This window comes from Lycium barbarum, chromosome 11 (assembly GCF_019175385.1).
Source record: "Lycium barbarum isolate Lr01 chromosome 11, ASM1917538v2, whole genome shotgun sequence".
Taxonomy (NCBI): domain Eukaryota; kingdom Viridiplantae; phylum Streptophyta; class Magnoliopsida; order Solanales; family Solanaceae; genus Lycium; species Lycium barbarum.
In genome coordinates this window covers 74,398,421-74,412,187 of record NC_083347.1, presented here as the reverse complement: position 1 = coordinate 74,412,187, position 13,767 = coordinate 74,398,421, and the positions used below count along the sequence as shown (strand labels likewise).

Here is a 13,767-nt window from a genome sequence, read left to right as displayed (position 1 = left end):
ATGTGGACCAAGGGCTTACCATACAAGATTTCTTTCTTTCTATGGAGGGTCTGGCACCACAAACTTCCAATTGATGATGTTTTGGCAAGAATTGGTATAAGTATGGTGTCAATATGCAGATGTTGTACCTTTCCCCAACAGGAGACAATGACTCACCTGTTTCTCACAGGTGAGTTTGCATCAGATATCTGGCAGATTTTTCATCAGCAGCTGGAGTACAAGGACCATTTGTGCAGATTAATCAAACAGTTTCTAAATGGTGGACAGCAAAATGTGGAGCTCAGTTGAAACCTATCTATCAGGCTGCTCCTGCAATCATAATGTGGTAGATATGGAAAGTAAGGAACATTATTATTCATGGAGGGGTTATGTCAAGAAATAAGGTGATATTTGAGATCAACAGGAACTTATGGCAGCTGGCAAAGTTCAAGTTCTCATGGTTAGATATCCCTCACAGTTGGCCTCTTTTGGTTCAGTTTTTGGAAAAGTATAAACCACAAGTAACAAGCAAAGCAGTAGCATGGAATTGTCCTCCTAATGGTTGGTATAAGTGTAATACAGATGGGGCATACAAGAGCAACACAGGTCAAACTTCATCAGCATTTTGTATCAGGAATAGTGAAGGAAACTTAGTGCATGCTTGGGCAAGCATTATTCCAGATGCATCTTGTATTGTTGCTGAGGCAAGAGAAATTCTTGAGAGGGTAGAATATTGTGTTGCAAATCAATTGTTTCCTCTGATAGTGGAAACAGACTCACTCTTAATGACAAAGGTTTTGAATGATGAATGGGAGATACCGTAGAGGATTTGTATGATGGTGCAGTTGATTCAGGATTGGAGAAATAAAGGAACCATACAAATTGTCCATATACTCAGAGAAGGCAACAAATTGGCTGATTGTTTAACTAACATGGTTGTTCATTTTGCAGGTACTTTCCACATAACAATTTATCAGGAACTTCCATCAGTGGCCAAAGGAATTCTAAATGCTGATAAACATAATATGCCTAGCTTCAAATTCAAGAAACAGCATGTTAGCGAACCAAACTGAACTTCAAATGATTTACAAAATGCATGATTACTGATATCTTGCATACAGCATATCACATTCAGGCTAGAAACTTTTGTCATCAGCTCATATCTATATACTTAGTTGCTAGTGTAGTTCTATCTAATGTGTGGTATCAACTCTCAGTTCATTCTATTGGAAGAACTACATTAGCAGCCTAGATTATGGTATGTTAGCTGATTTTCATAAACCCTGGACAGATAAAGAAGTATTCAGAAACTACACTTGACACTAAGATTGACTAACACAGCCTAATCCATGTTGGAAGGATTCTTCTATTGGTATTATGATTCCATAACCACCTGGTGAGAGCTTTGACGTGATTTGAAATGGCATCGGACCAAGACTGGATTAGCAGCAATAATTAAGTCAATATTAGTGTTTAGATTAATGTTTCTAGTCTATTCTGAGGCACTTTTGGCCTTTGTTGTTTTCTTGCTTTTTATTTTTTGCTTCTGTACAGATTTTTTGAAGAAAACACAACCAGTCTCATGCTGGTTGCTTTGAAGAAAAAAAAAATAGGTAGAGTTCCACTTCACATGGTCCAAAATATTATAATCTATATTTTATCCGAATAGGTTTGAAAAAATGTCAAGTGTATGGCCTTTGTTTGATATGCCAGGATTTCAACAAAATTGACATAAATTTACACTTTCTTGTAACTAAGCTTTAAAGTAAAATCATATTACTTTTCTCTTTTAGAAAGGTGGTCAACCTTATTCTTTATCCAAATCATTATCCCAACTCAATTTTTAAGTAAAATTACTTTGTTTCTTTAAACTTAGATGGGCCGAGGCCCAAAATTGGTTTGAGGCCAACTTAAACCATTTTTTGCCTTGTGTTTCAAATAAACCTTTCTTTTGAATACTAGATGGTCCACGGACCCAACACTTTGGATTATAGTATATCTATGTATATGTAGTTCTGTTTAAATAATAATAATATATATATATACATACTATGTTCAAAATACGATTAATATAACATTGTAGTTTGTGCTCCGTATCTAAAACTTTATTTTATTCGTGTTTGCTACGAAAATTTATTAATACTTTTTAAAAGAGAAGACTTGTTTAAAAGAAAATTATTTTCCTCTCTTTGAGATAAAATAATAGCAACATTTAAGCATCAGTTGATATTTTCAATTTTAATTCGATTAATTTAAAAGTGTAAAATACTTATTATTTTTTATCGAATTTTGATTTGGATAATTCTAATTCACATTATTAAATTAATTTTACATGTTTGAAACGAAACAAAGTAGAAAATAATTTTCTAATTAAACGAAGAAATGTTATTTTTAAATTTTTAGTAAATATTTTCAGTTTAACTCATTTTACTTGTCATGTTGTCTTTTGCATGGTTTTTTAAGGAAACGTGAATTAGAATTATAATTTGACTAATTTATCTTATTCATTATTTGATCTTCATTTGATATTAATCTCTTTTCACATTTATTAGAGTAAGAATAAAAATAAAAAAGTAATTAAATTGTATCTTATTTTTTAAATATATATATATATATATATTAAGTATATTTATTTTAGTAAACATAATAAATAAATGACATGGCGGAATAGCAAACACAGCAATTAAATATTTTGAAGAAAAGTAATAATATGAGGTCCATGTTTTTTGCTGTGCAATAATTTCATTTGCTCTCACTAATGGGTTAATATGCATGCGGCAATGAATCCACTATTATTGACTTGATGGGGATACTTTGGAAATTACATGAATATTGTTTGATTTTTTAGTATATGGGGTGCGGGGTTTTTTTTTTTTTTTTTTTTTTGACGTTGCCTTTTTTTTTTTTTTTAATATGGGTCCATTTTTTTTTTCATGAGTTTTTTAAGTATGTTGCTGTACAATAATTTCATTTGCTCCCACTAATGGGTTGATACGCATGTGGCAATGAGTCCATCATTATTGATTTAATTGTTTGATTTTCTAAGAATTTGTTTTTTAACATTGTTTGTTTTATTAATATGGGATTCACTTTTTTTTTTTAATATTGCTTGATTCTGTTAATATGGGGTCCACTTTTTTTTCCCGTGAGTTTGGATGCGGTGAGTTCCACTTTTTTTTCTTCCTTTTTTTTATTGCTCGGTGTTATTTAGTATGGGGCCCACCCTTTTTTTAAGGGACAACGGACGATGAAGCATGGGTCTAAACCCATGCTTTATATAGTTTCTGCTTTTTTTATTTTTATTTTTTATATTGATTGGTGTTGTTTAGTATGGGGCCCACTCTTTTGGACATTATTAGTTTGCACTATTTTTATGCATATAATATATATATATACTATGTTCAAAACACGATTGATATAACATTGAAATTTCTGCTCCGTATCTAAAACTTTATTATATTAGTGTTTGCTAAGAATACAAAGTCTGCACTTTTTTTTTTTTACATTGTTTATTTTTTTAATATGGGATTCACTTTTTTTTTATTTTTTATATTGCTTGATTTTGTCAATATGGGATACTATATTCAAAACACGATTAATATAACATTGTAGTTTGTGCTCCGTATTTAAAACTTTATTATATTAATGTTTGCTACGAATACGCATGGTGTTTAATATGGGGCCCACAATTTTTTTCACATTTATTAGAGTAAAGAAAAAAATGAAAAAGTAATTAAATTCTATCTTATTTTAATATATGAGTATTTTAAGTATGTTGGTGCACAATAATTTCATTTGCTCCCACTAATGGGTTGATACGCATGTGGCAATGAGTCCATCATTATTGATTTAATTGTTTGATTTTCTAAGCATTTGTTTTTTAACATTGTTTGTTTTATTAATATGGGATTCACTTTTTTTTTTAATATTGCTTGATTCTGTTAATATGGGGTCCACTTTTTTTTTCCCGTAAGTTTGGATGCGGTGAGTTCCACTTTTTTTTCTTCCTTTTTTTATTGCTCGGTGTTATTTAGTATGGGGCCCACCCTTTTTTTTAAGGGACAACGGACGATGAAGCATGGGTCTAAACCCATGCTTTATATAGTTTCTGCTTTTTTTTATTTTTATTTTTTATATTCCTTGGTGTTGTTTAGTATGGGGCCCACTCTTTTGGACATTATTAGTTTGCACTATTTTTATGCATATAATATATATATATATATATATATATATATATATATATATATATATATATATATATATATATATATATATATATATACTATGTTCAAAACACGATTGATATAACATTGAAATTTGTGCTCTGTATCTAAAACTTTATTATATTAGTGTTTGCTAAGAATACAAAGTCTGCACTTTTTTTTTTTACATTGTTTATTTTTTTAATATGAGATTCATTTTTTTTTTTTTTTATATTGCTTGATTTTGTCAATATGGGATACTATGTTCAAAACACGATTAATATAACATTGTAGTTTGTGCTCCGTATTTAAAACTTTATTATATTAGTGTTTACTACGAATACGCATGGTGTTTAATATGGGGCCCACAAATTTTTTCACATTTATTAGAGTAAAGAAAAAAATGAAAAAGTAATTAAATTCTATCTTATTTTAATATATGAGTATTTTAAGTATGTTGGTGCACAATAATTTCATTTGCTCCAACTAATGGGTTGATACGCATGTGGCAATGAGTCCATCATTATTGATTTAATTGTTTGATTTTCTAAGAATTTGTTTTTTAACATTGTTTGTTTTATTAATATGGGATTCACTTTTTTTTTTTTAATATTGCTTGATTCTGTTAATATGGGGTCCACTCGTTTTTTCCCGTGAGTTTGGATGCGGTGGGTCCACTTTTTTTTCTTCCTTTTTTTTATTGCTCGGTGTTATTTAGTATGCGGCCCACCCTTTTTTTAAGGGACAACGGACGATGAAGCATGGGTCTAAACCCATGCTTTATATAGTTTCTGCTTTTATTTATTTTTATTTTTTATATTGCTTGGTGTTGTTTAGTATGGGGCCCGCCCTTTTGGACATTATTAGTTTGCACTATTTTTATGCATATAATATATATATATATATATATATATATATATACTATGTTCAAAACACGATTGATATAACATTGTAATTTGTGCTCTGTATCTAAAACTTTATTATATTAGTGTTTGCTAAGAATACAAAGCCTACACTTTTTTTTTTGCACTATTTTTATGCATATAATATATATATATATATATATATATATATACGATGTTCAAAACACGATTGATATAACATTGATTTGTGCTCCGTATCTAAAACTGTATTATATTAGTGTTTGCTAAGAATACAAAGTCTGCACATTTTTGACACTGTTTATTTTTTTAATATGGAATTCACTTTTTTTTTTATATTGCTTGATTTTGTCAATATGGAAAACTATGTTCAAAACACGATTAATATAACATTGTAGTTTGTGCTCCGTATTTAAAACTTTTTTATATTAGTGCTTGCTACGAATACGCATGGTGTTTAATATGGGGCCCACATTATTTTTTAACATTGTTTATTTTTTTAATATGGGATTCACTTTTTTTTAATATTGCTTAATCTTATTAATATGGTGTCCACTTTTTTTTCCCGTGAGTTTGGATGTGATGGGTTCCATTTTTGTTTTTTTTAATACTGATTGGTGTTTAATATGGAGCACACAATTTTTTTTAATATTAGTTGTTGTTTAATATATATGGAGCCCACAATGTTTTTTTACAATTTTTTTTTTTTTATTAGGGGTTGTTTAATAAAATATATTTTTTTTCATTGGGGGGGGGGGGGGGGGGGGGGGACAACGGACGACGAAAAGGAGCCCCCAACCCGTGCTTCTTAATAGTACAAATACAAAAACTTCTTTCAATTCCACTTTTATCAAAATTCTCAAGTTCGAAGAAAAGAAGTCAATTTTCTTTAAGAAAGAGGAAAATATTTCTTTCTTTGTTATTTTCCCATTTCATGAAATAAGTGCTCCTTTATCTTTTTCCGCCGGGTCCAAGTTAAACATGTCAGGTTTCCTATTCGCTCTAACGATATTAGTATCTTTTGCCTAATCCTATTTCATCTAGGTTATAATTAAGGGTTTCAATATTTACACAAATATTTACAATACAACATATATGAGCGTAAATATAAAGAAATTACTAAGGCCACCAGCTGAAATATGAGCCATTTTCACCATGGTTGGATCTTCATTTCTGCGTCTGGACAAGATGGAATGAGGTGTTGGGCCAGAGGCCCAACGAAACGGTGAACATGCAGATTTTAGGCCAATGGGCCCACGTGAAGAGTGCTCATGCAAAAAGAAAAGGATTTTTTACTGGTTGTAGCTTCTCTTAAGACATATTTATTAATAATAACTACCCTTTAAATTATTTATAAATAGTAACTAAAGTACTTTTTAAAATTACTGCACATAGCTATATCAGCAACTTCTAGTTACTATGCCAAATACACACGTAAAACACTCCCCCCTATCCCCAAATCCCACGTTTAACGGTTATTCAATTAATTAGTCTGATTCTCTCTCCAGCCACTTTAATCCTTGCCATTTTTTTCTCACCTAGCTTCCTTCACGTTTCACCACGTTCTAACCATTGTTGCGAAATTTGGGGTAGTTGTATTTGGATAGGTTTTTACATTCTATTGGTGTATTTTTGTTCAGAATAATTTCATATTTTCAAAGATTGTGAACCGTATTCAACTTCCAATCCTTTCCTTTTTCTTCTCCAATACCTTCCTTCAAGATTCTTCAGCTTCAAATCGGCTTATGCGAAAATTGGGGAAAGTTATATTGGGGTAAGTATTTTACATTCTATTAGTGTATTTTGCTCATGACTACTTCATATTTTTCAGATTTTGAAGTGTATTCAACTTCTATTTGTTTAGGTTTTCGAGCAATTAAACTCACTTGTTAATGACAGACGGAGCAACAGCTAATAGGGTTACTCGAGGTATACCATTTACAGTTCAAAATATAGTTTTTCGTTCGTTTGATTTGGGGATTTCTCAACAACAACATAATGTTGTTGCAGCCTCTGCCGATAAAATGGCTACTGAAAGGCGTTCCAAGAATATACATGATCCTCGCAGAATTCCAAATCCACCAATTGCTAAATCGTCAAACAAAATAGATGCGGCTACAGTGACGAAGAGGAAAAAAACTACTGATGTTGTTCCGGCCAGCAAGGGGAAACAAGTCGTAGAGGCTGAAGCAGAAGAAGATCAATTACCTGTGAAGAAACAGGTATTTCTTTTAATATATATGTTTTTTTGGTTAAAATGTATGTGTAGCTAGAATGTACATCAATCTCTGCTATTACTGATGTTCAATTCCTGGGACTTTGATATTTTTTTATCAAATCATGTGTTTTGGCACGTATAAATGTGTTCTTCAACAAGCGAGGAACGACAATCATGTATTTTGAACAAGTGTTAAATGTATTTTTGTTATAAATTTGCATGTTCTGTTGCACCATAAATGTGTATTTGAAGGAATGAGTAACTTAATATCATGTATTTGAACATATGAATTATATGCATTTGCACAGACTAGCATGTTCATGGTAAAGGTAACTGTGTATTTGAACAAATGAAGAACTGATTTTCATGTATTTTTTCACTTTTTTTTGTATGTTTTGTTACACCTAACTGACAATCATGTATTTGAACACGTGTCATATGTATTTTTTATAAACATTTATATGTTCTGTTACACCTAAATGTGTTTTTGAGCAAATGATTAACTAAATATCATGTATTTGAACATATGAATTATATGTATTTGCACAGATTTGTATGTTCATGATACCTGTAACTATGTATTTGACTAAAAAGAAGAACTGTTTTTCATGTATTGTTACACTTTTTTTTAATGTTTTGTTACACATATTTTTGCACAGAATTGTACGTTCATACTACCTATAACTGTGTATTTGAACAAATGAATAACTGATTATCATGTATTTGAACTATTTTTTTTTGCATGTTTTGTTACAACTAATTGTGTATTTGAACGACTGAAAAACTGATTATCATGTATCTGAGCCAATTCGAGCATAAAATACACAGAAACTTGATTACATATACATTGTCGTAATGTTGTTGTTTTTTTCCTATATTACATACTCATTTTTATCTACATATGACTTTTTTTCAGGACCCTAAATTCCTTGTTAAATTTCCTCCAACTCATCCTATACGATATGCTTCGTACATGAACTACAATATAAAAAGGACTTGGAGGACAAACTTACAGAAAGACGGCAGCAGCTATTTTCTAAAACTATATTTGGAAAATACTTGCAGATGCAACATTGTGAAGTCCAAGGGCAGCTGTTCCGGTGTTTAATGGTCAGAGAGCTGAAGAAAAGCACACCTGATGCTTTTGGGACTGAATTGACATTTTGAGTTAACATTAATGGGACTGAATTGACATTTTCTCTATTTGAATTTGCATTAATGTCCGGGTTAAAGTGTTATGGTGAAGAAATCGTTTTTAACGAGGGTAAAAATGGACTGTTGGAAAAATACTTTGGTGGTTCCAAAAAAAGCGTTAAAAAGATGGAGCTAAATGAGTGCTTCAATGACAAGAATTGGGGTGTAGATGATGATGCAGATCAAGACGCTTTAAAGATTGCGGTGCTGTATTTCATTCATAACTACATACTTTCAGGTGAGAAGAGGAACGTCGTAATTCCAAGACTTCATTTTGACCTGGTAGACAGTGGACGGTACAAGGACTACACATGGGGCAAGGAAGCATTTGTTGATTTGATTAAAAGCATTCACAATAAGATGGACAAGCCGAAAAAGTATTACTGTCTTCGGGGTTTTCCATTTGCTATTCAAGCATGGTTATATGAGTGTTGTTCCAATGTGGACCCAGATTTAGCCGTAAGAAATGGAGACCGATTCCCCAGGATCTTAAATTGGAAGACAGTAGACCCAACACTATCATTTAACCACCTGATGACTGGGATGTTCAAGGATGACGTATCTGAGGTAGGTCTCTATCCTAACTGAAGTGGCTTTATACATTAGCAAACATGTGTTTTTTGAATTGTATTATCATAGGTGTTCCTTTTTATCACAAATACACAGTCTTTGTTCCTTTTTATCACAAATACACAGTCTTCGAACCATTTATTATCATGTATTTGTATATATATTTTTTATGTATTTGTACATATGATCATTATCATGTATTTGAACATATGAGTTATAAGTATTTTGTTATGTTCAAATACATGCAAAATCAGTTTCACTGTCACATTCATGAAAGTACTAGTTTCAATAATATTTTAACTAAAGCATGTATTTGTACACAAAATATATGTAACGGTCAACTCACATATGTTCATTTTTACAGGACCATGTTCACCTAACGATTTTTTTTTATGAAAAAATAGGTTTATGCTGAATTAAAGGATCTTCGCAAAGCCATGGATGCAAAATTCGACAGGGTTTTTGACCTTATCAAAGGGCATCAAACTTCTGAAAAGGTCTAAAAACAAAATCAACACGTCGACAATTGTTTTTTTAGTATATCCGCACAATTCATGAATATATTTATCAAATACACCTTTTTGTTCCTAGGGTGCTGACAGCGAGGCTCCGGTTCATCTTCCCGATGCTGACATACATCAGCCAGCGGACGACTACATGGACCATGGGGATGACATTCAAATGGAGACGGATACATGCCATGTAGATTCAGCAATTGTAAGTCTTATGTATCTGCAGATAAATTATAACGTGCACCAGTATATTGTAAGGAACAATATACATGTGCAGTTGATATGGGTAGAAAATAGAAATCAAAGCATATAATTGGTCTGTCAAATACATAAAATTGTAGTTGCTTGATTTTTAAATACATAGTTAGGTGTAACAAACCATACAAAAAAAGTGTTCAGATACATGATAATCAGTTTTTCAGTTGTTCAAATACACAGTTAGTTGTAACAAAACATGCAAAAAAAGAGTTCAAATACATAACAATCAGTTATTCATTTGTTCAAATACACAGTTACGGGTAGCATGAACGTACAATTCTGTGCAAAATATGTGTAACAAAACATTAAAAAAAAAGTGTAACAATACATGAAAATCAGTTCTTCATTTTTGGTCAAATACATAGTTACAAGTATCATGAACGTACACAGTTACGATTAAATATCGGTGAGCATGTATTTATAGAATTTTTGTTTTTAATTGGGTTACTGTTTATTTGGGCACATAACTTGTTATACTATTTTTTTATTGTGATGTATTTTGGTATATTTCAGTTACAATGTTCGGGTTTTATCGATTCATTTGGTTTTATTTGAATTAACTGATTCATGTATTTTATCTTTTTTATAAAATATCTTTAAGGGAGTGGAGACAGGACAGGGAGATGTGCCAGTTATTGGAGTCGGTCATTGCAACGAGAGTGGGGATACACTAAAAGCTTCGACTGAAGAGATTAATGACGGAGGTGATCTTTCAGGAGAACCTAAGAGCTCGGCCCAGTTCCCTTGTGATGTATCACGGAAAGATAAAGATGAAGGAAACCATGAATCTGATGCCACTCGACAAGATGATTCATCGAACAATAGTGAGGTACGTTATATGGATTTTATCAAATGTTTTAGTGTACGAAAAATACAAGCGACTTTAAAAAATGTACCTTTTTGTTCAATCAGGGCATGATAGCACAGGTCCTAGCTGATATAGCTGCCACAGACATAGCTACACAATCAGTTAAAGAACAAGATGCCGGGGAACACATTGATCATATTGTATCTGAGAAGCCCTATATTGCAGTTACGGACGCAAAACCTCTATCTCAGTGGTTGTTGCCCGACGAGTTTTTACCAAGCCAGACTCCTGGAAACAAGTGATTTTGCATCCATCAATGTCTCGAGCCACTCGTCCCAGTAGATACAAGAGTTCACCATACATGACAGATTTTGGTTCAGCTTCAGGTATGTATTTTATTCACATTTATTAACGTTTTTCACGTATTTATGTAAACATATGTTATTTCTTCATTATGCATTACACAGGAAGCAGTTCGTCGAAGATCCATGTGTCTATTTTTGACAAAAAATTTCCATTTGAGCAAGATCCCATTACCGGTCCACTTGATGTACAGCTTCTTGATCAATACCGTGTGTGGCTTCGTCACAGATTACTTGTTAGGCACGAAAACAAGTATGTTTTTTTATCCACAAGTACAGATTTTGTTTTTTTGGTCATTTTGTTCTTTTTATCAATACCGGTCATCTTGTTTTTGTTTTTGCTATACACACCCCTTTCTTTGTCTCTGTGTATGTGTATGTGTTTTCGAGATATCATAACATAAGTTTTCTTTGTTTTTTTTTGGTCATCTTGTTCTTTGTAAGACTTACTAGTATATCTTTTTTGACCTGTTCTATTTTTTTTTTTTTTTTTTTTTTTTTTTTTGCATTCATGTTCAACTTGATTTTTTGTTTGGCATACATACTGATTTTTTTTGGCATACATACTGCTTTATTTTTGTCTCGCTCTATGTTTATGTATCTTTCTGTATGTGTGTTATACTGTCATATTTATTATTTTTTCACACATACCATTTTCATTTGTCTCTGTATGTGTATGTGTTTTTGAGATGAAAACAATTTTTGAGGATTTTGTTTTTTCAAACAGTTTTTCATATTGCACAGAAGCTACAACAAGATACTCCCAAAACATAATGGATGATGAGTATTTATGTATTTTTCTTTTATAGAAACTATAAGGAAGACCATTACAAAAAGAATATGGCAGTTTTTTAGCATGGGGTCGAGTACAATTTTGGCATCACAACTGTCGCCAATAAAAATTGGTTCTACCTTTTATCAATGCCTTGCCAACTATGGAATGATGAGGTGCAATATAGCTGAACTATACACTTAGTTATTTTTAAATAGTTCATGTATTTTTTTTTGTGTTTTTAACTACTGTATTTTTATGATTGTAGCACATTGACGTCATTTTCTACTACTTTCGAAAGAAAGGCAAGTATGACAATAGGATCAATTACAAATTCACCACGGTGGACTGTGTATTCAGGCAGAAGGTTGATGTTGTCTATAGCGCCTATCACAATCTTGAAACTCAAACCAATGTGGCCAACGAAGAGCAAGTGTTATGCGAGTACGTGAAGGGGCACAGGATTCTTGCAAATATCCCGTGGCATTCGGTTGACAATGTGTTGATTCCAATCAACATACAAGAACAAAATCACTGGATATTGGTTGTGCTTTCATTCAAGGACAGGTAATTTAATATAATATATATATATATATATATATATATATATATATATATATATATATATATATATATATATATATATATATATATATATTGTTAAGATAAGTGTTCGCTGTATTTTGAAGGAAGATTTTGATACCTTTTTTCTAAGCACGTATTTTTGTGTCTTTGGGTATCCTTATTTTTTATGGACAGACGTCTTTACGTGTATGACTCGTATCAAGCAGCAGGGCATAATGCAGTTGTTAGGGCTGAAGTACAGAAACTTGCTACACTTCTACCACATTTCCTACATATTAGTGGATTCTTCGTAGACCAAAAAAGCATAGATTTGGTCAAAAACCCGGCTTATGCGGATAAGGCACAAAATGATAGTCTTGAAGTAGTCTATGCGGAAAATCTGCCTCAGCAGGCCAGTGGTAGCATGTAAGTTGTTCATGTATTTTTTTTTTTAAAGTATTTATGTATTTTCTAACAATTGATAAACTAAAAATCAAGCTCAAACACTTTTCAAATACATATGTGCACATATGTATTTGTACTTATTAATAAATATTTTTTTACCTCATCAAAGTGTACAGTATTCTTAATTTTTCTCATACATCTTTTTTCCAGGGATTGTGGTGTTTACGTGGCATTATTTGCTGAGTATTTGAGCTCGGGTGGAGTGGTTCCAGCTACAATTGATGCAAACATGATGCGTATTAGATATGGTGCACTCCTATGGGACTACGCAGAACGAAAGGTAGCGGACGACGCTGAGAGCGATAATGAGGTGCCACCAAGACCAATTAGGCCAGCCATAGATTACACATCTGTTGATGCAATCGATGTTTGATTAGTACTGATTTATAACTTTAGATCAATACCGGATTTGTGATTAGTTTTAAGTGAACCTAGTTTGGCACGCATTTTTTGGTTTTAGAAGTATTTTACAATTTGGTGTCACTCAATTTTTAATTTACCAATATTCAGCTATTATGACTGCATTCAAAATACATCAAGTTGAGTAATTTGAGTATATTTGTCTATTTTCAAATACACAGCTGACCAAACACACAATATATGTTTTGCAGTTTTATCTATGTTGGATTATGAACTTACCAAGTTGTTACTGCATTCAAATATATACAAATACACAACATACATGTGCAGTTTATCATACGTTGGATTACCAACTAACAATCTAGTGGGATTCAAGTTTGTAATTAACACATTTTGTTATATCATTCACACTGTGTATTACATCAAGTTGAGCTTTTTTAAATATATTTTAAGTATATCCAAATACACTCAAGTTTCAAATTACCACATTTTGTTATATCATTCACACTATGTATTCCATCAAGTTGAGCGTTTTTTAATATATTTTAAGTTTATCCAAATACACAGTTTTCCAACATAGATAAATACATGTGCAGTTTTTTCTTATGAACATATCAAGATG

The 13,767-nt window shown here is 31.8% G+C and overlaps 2 protein-coding genes across 2 annotated transcripts; both read left to right on the top strand.

Moving 5' to 3' along the window:
* The first annotated feature begins 368 nt into the window (after positions 1-368).
* Positions 369-994, top strand: LOC132619916 (uncharacterized). Its single transcript, XM_060334670.1, has 2 exons — positions 369-799; positions 931-994. The coding sequence occupies exons 1-2, from the start codon at positions 369-371 to the stop codon at positions 992-994; spliced, it is 495 nt and encodes a 164-aa protein (XP_060190653.1).
* A 6,082-nt stretch (positions 995-7,076) lies between these two features.
* On the top strand, positions 7,077-8,388 carry LOC132619915 (uncharacterized). The gene is made up of 2 exons (XM_060334669.1): positions 7,077-7,284; positions 8,197-8,388. The coding sequence occupies exons 1-2, from the start codon at positions 7,087-7,089 to the stop codon at positions 8,386-8,388; spliced, it is 390 nt and encodes a 129-aa protein (XP_060190652.1). The 5' UTR covers positions 7,077-7,086.
* Positions 8,389-13,767: the final 5,379 nt, after the last annotated feature.

Bases quoted from the DNA above. Each gene is read 5' to 3' on its own strand.
- LOC132619915 (XM_060334669.1), top strand. From the start codon at position 7,087: ATGGCTACTGAAAGGCGTTCCAAGAATATACATGATCCTCGCAGAATT. The intron at 7,285-8,196 runs GTATTTCTTTTA...ACTTTTTTTCAG, and splicing joins AATTACCTGTGAAGAAACAG to GACCCTAAATTCCTTGTTAA.
- LOC132619916 (XM_060334670.1), top strand. From the start codon at position 369: ATGTCAAGAAATAAGGTGATATTTGAGATCAACAGGAACTTATGGCAG. The intron at 800-930 runs GTAGAGGATTTG...TTCATTTTGCAG, and splicing joins AATGATGAATGGGAGATACC to GTACTTTCCACATAACAATT.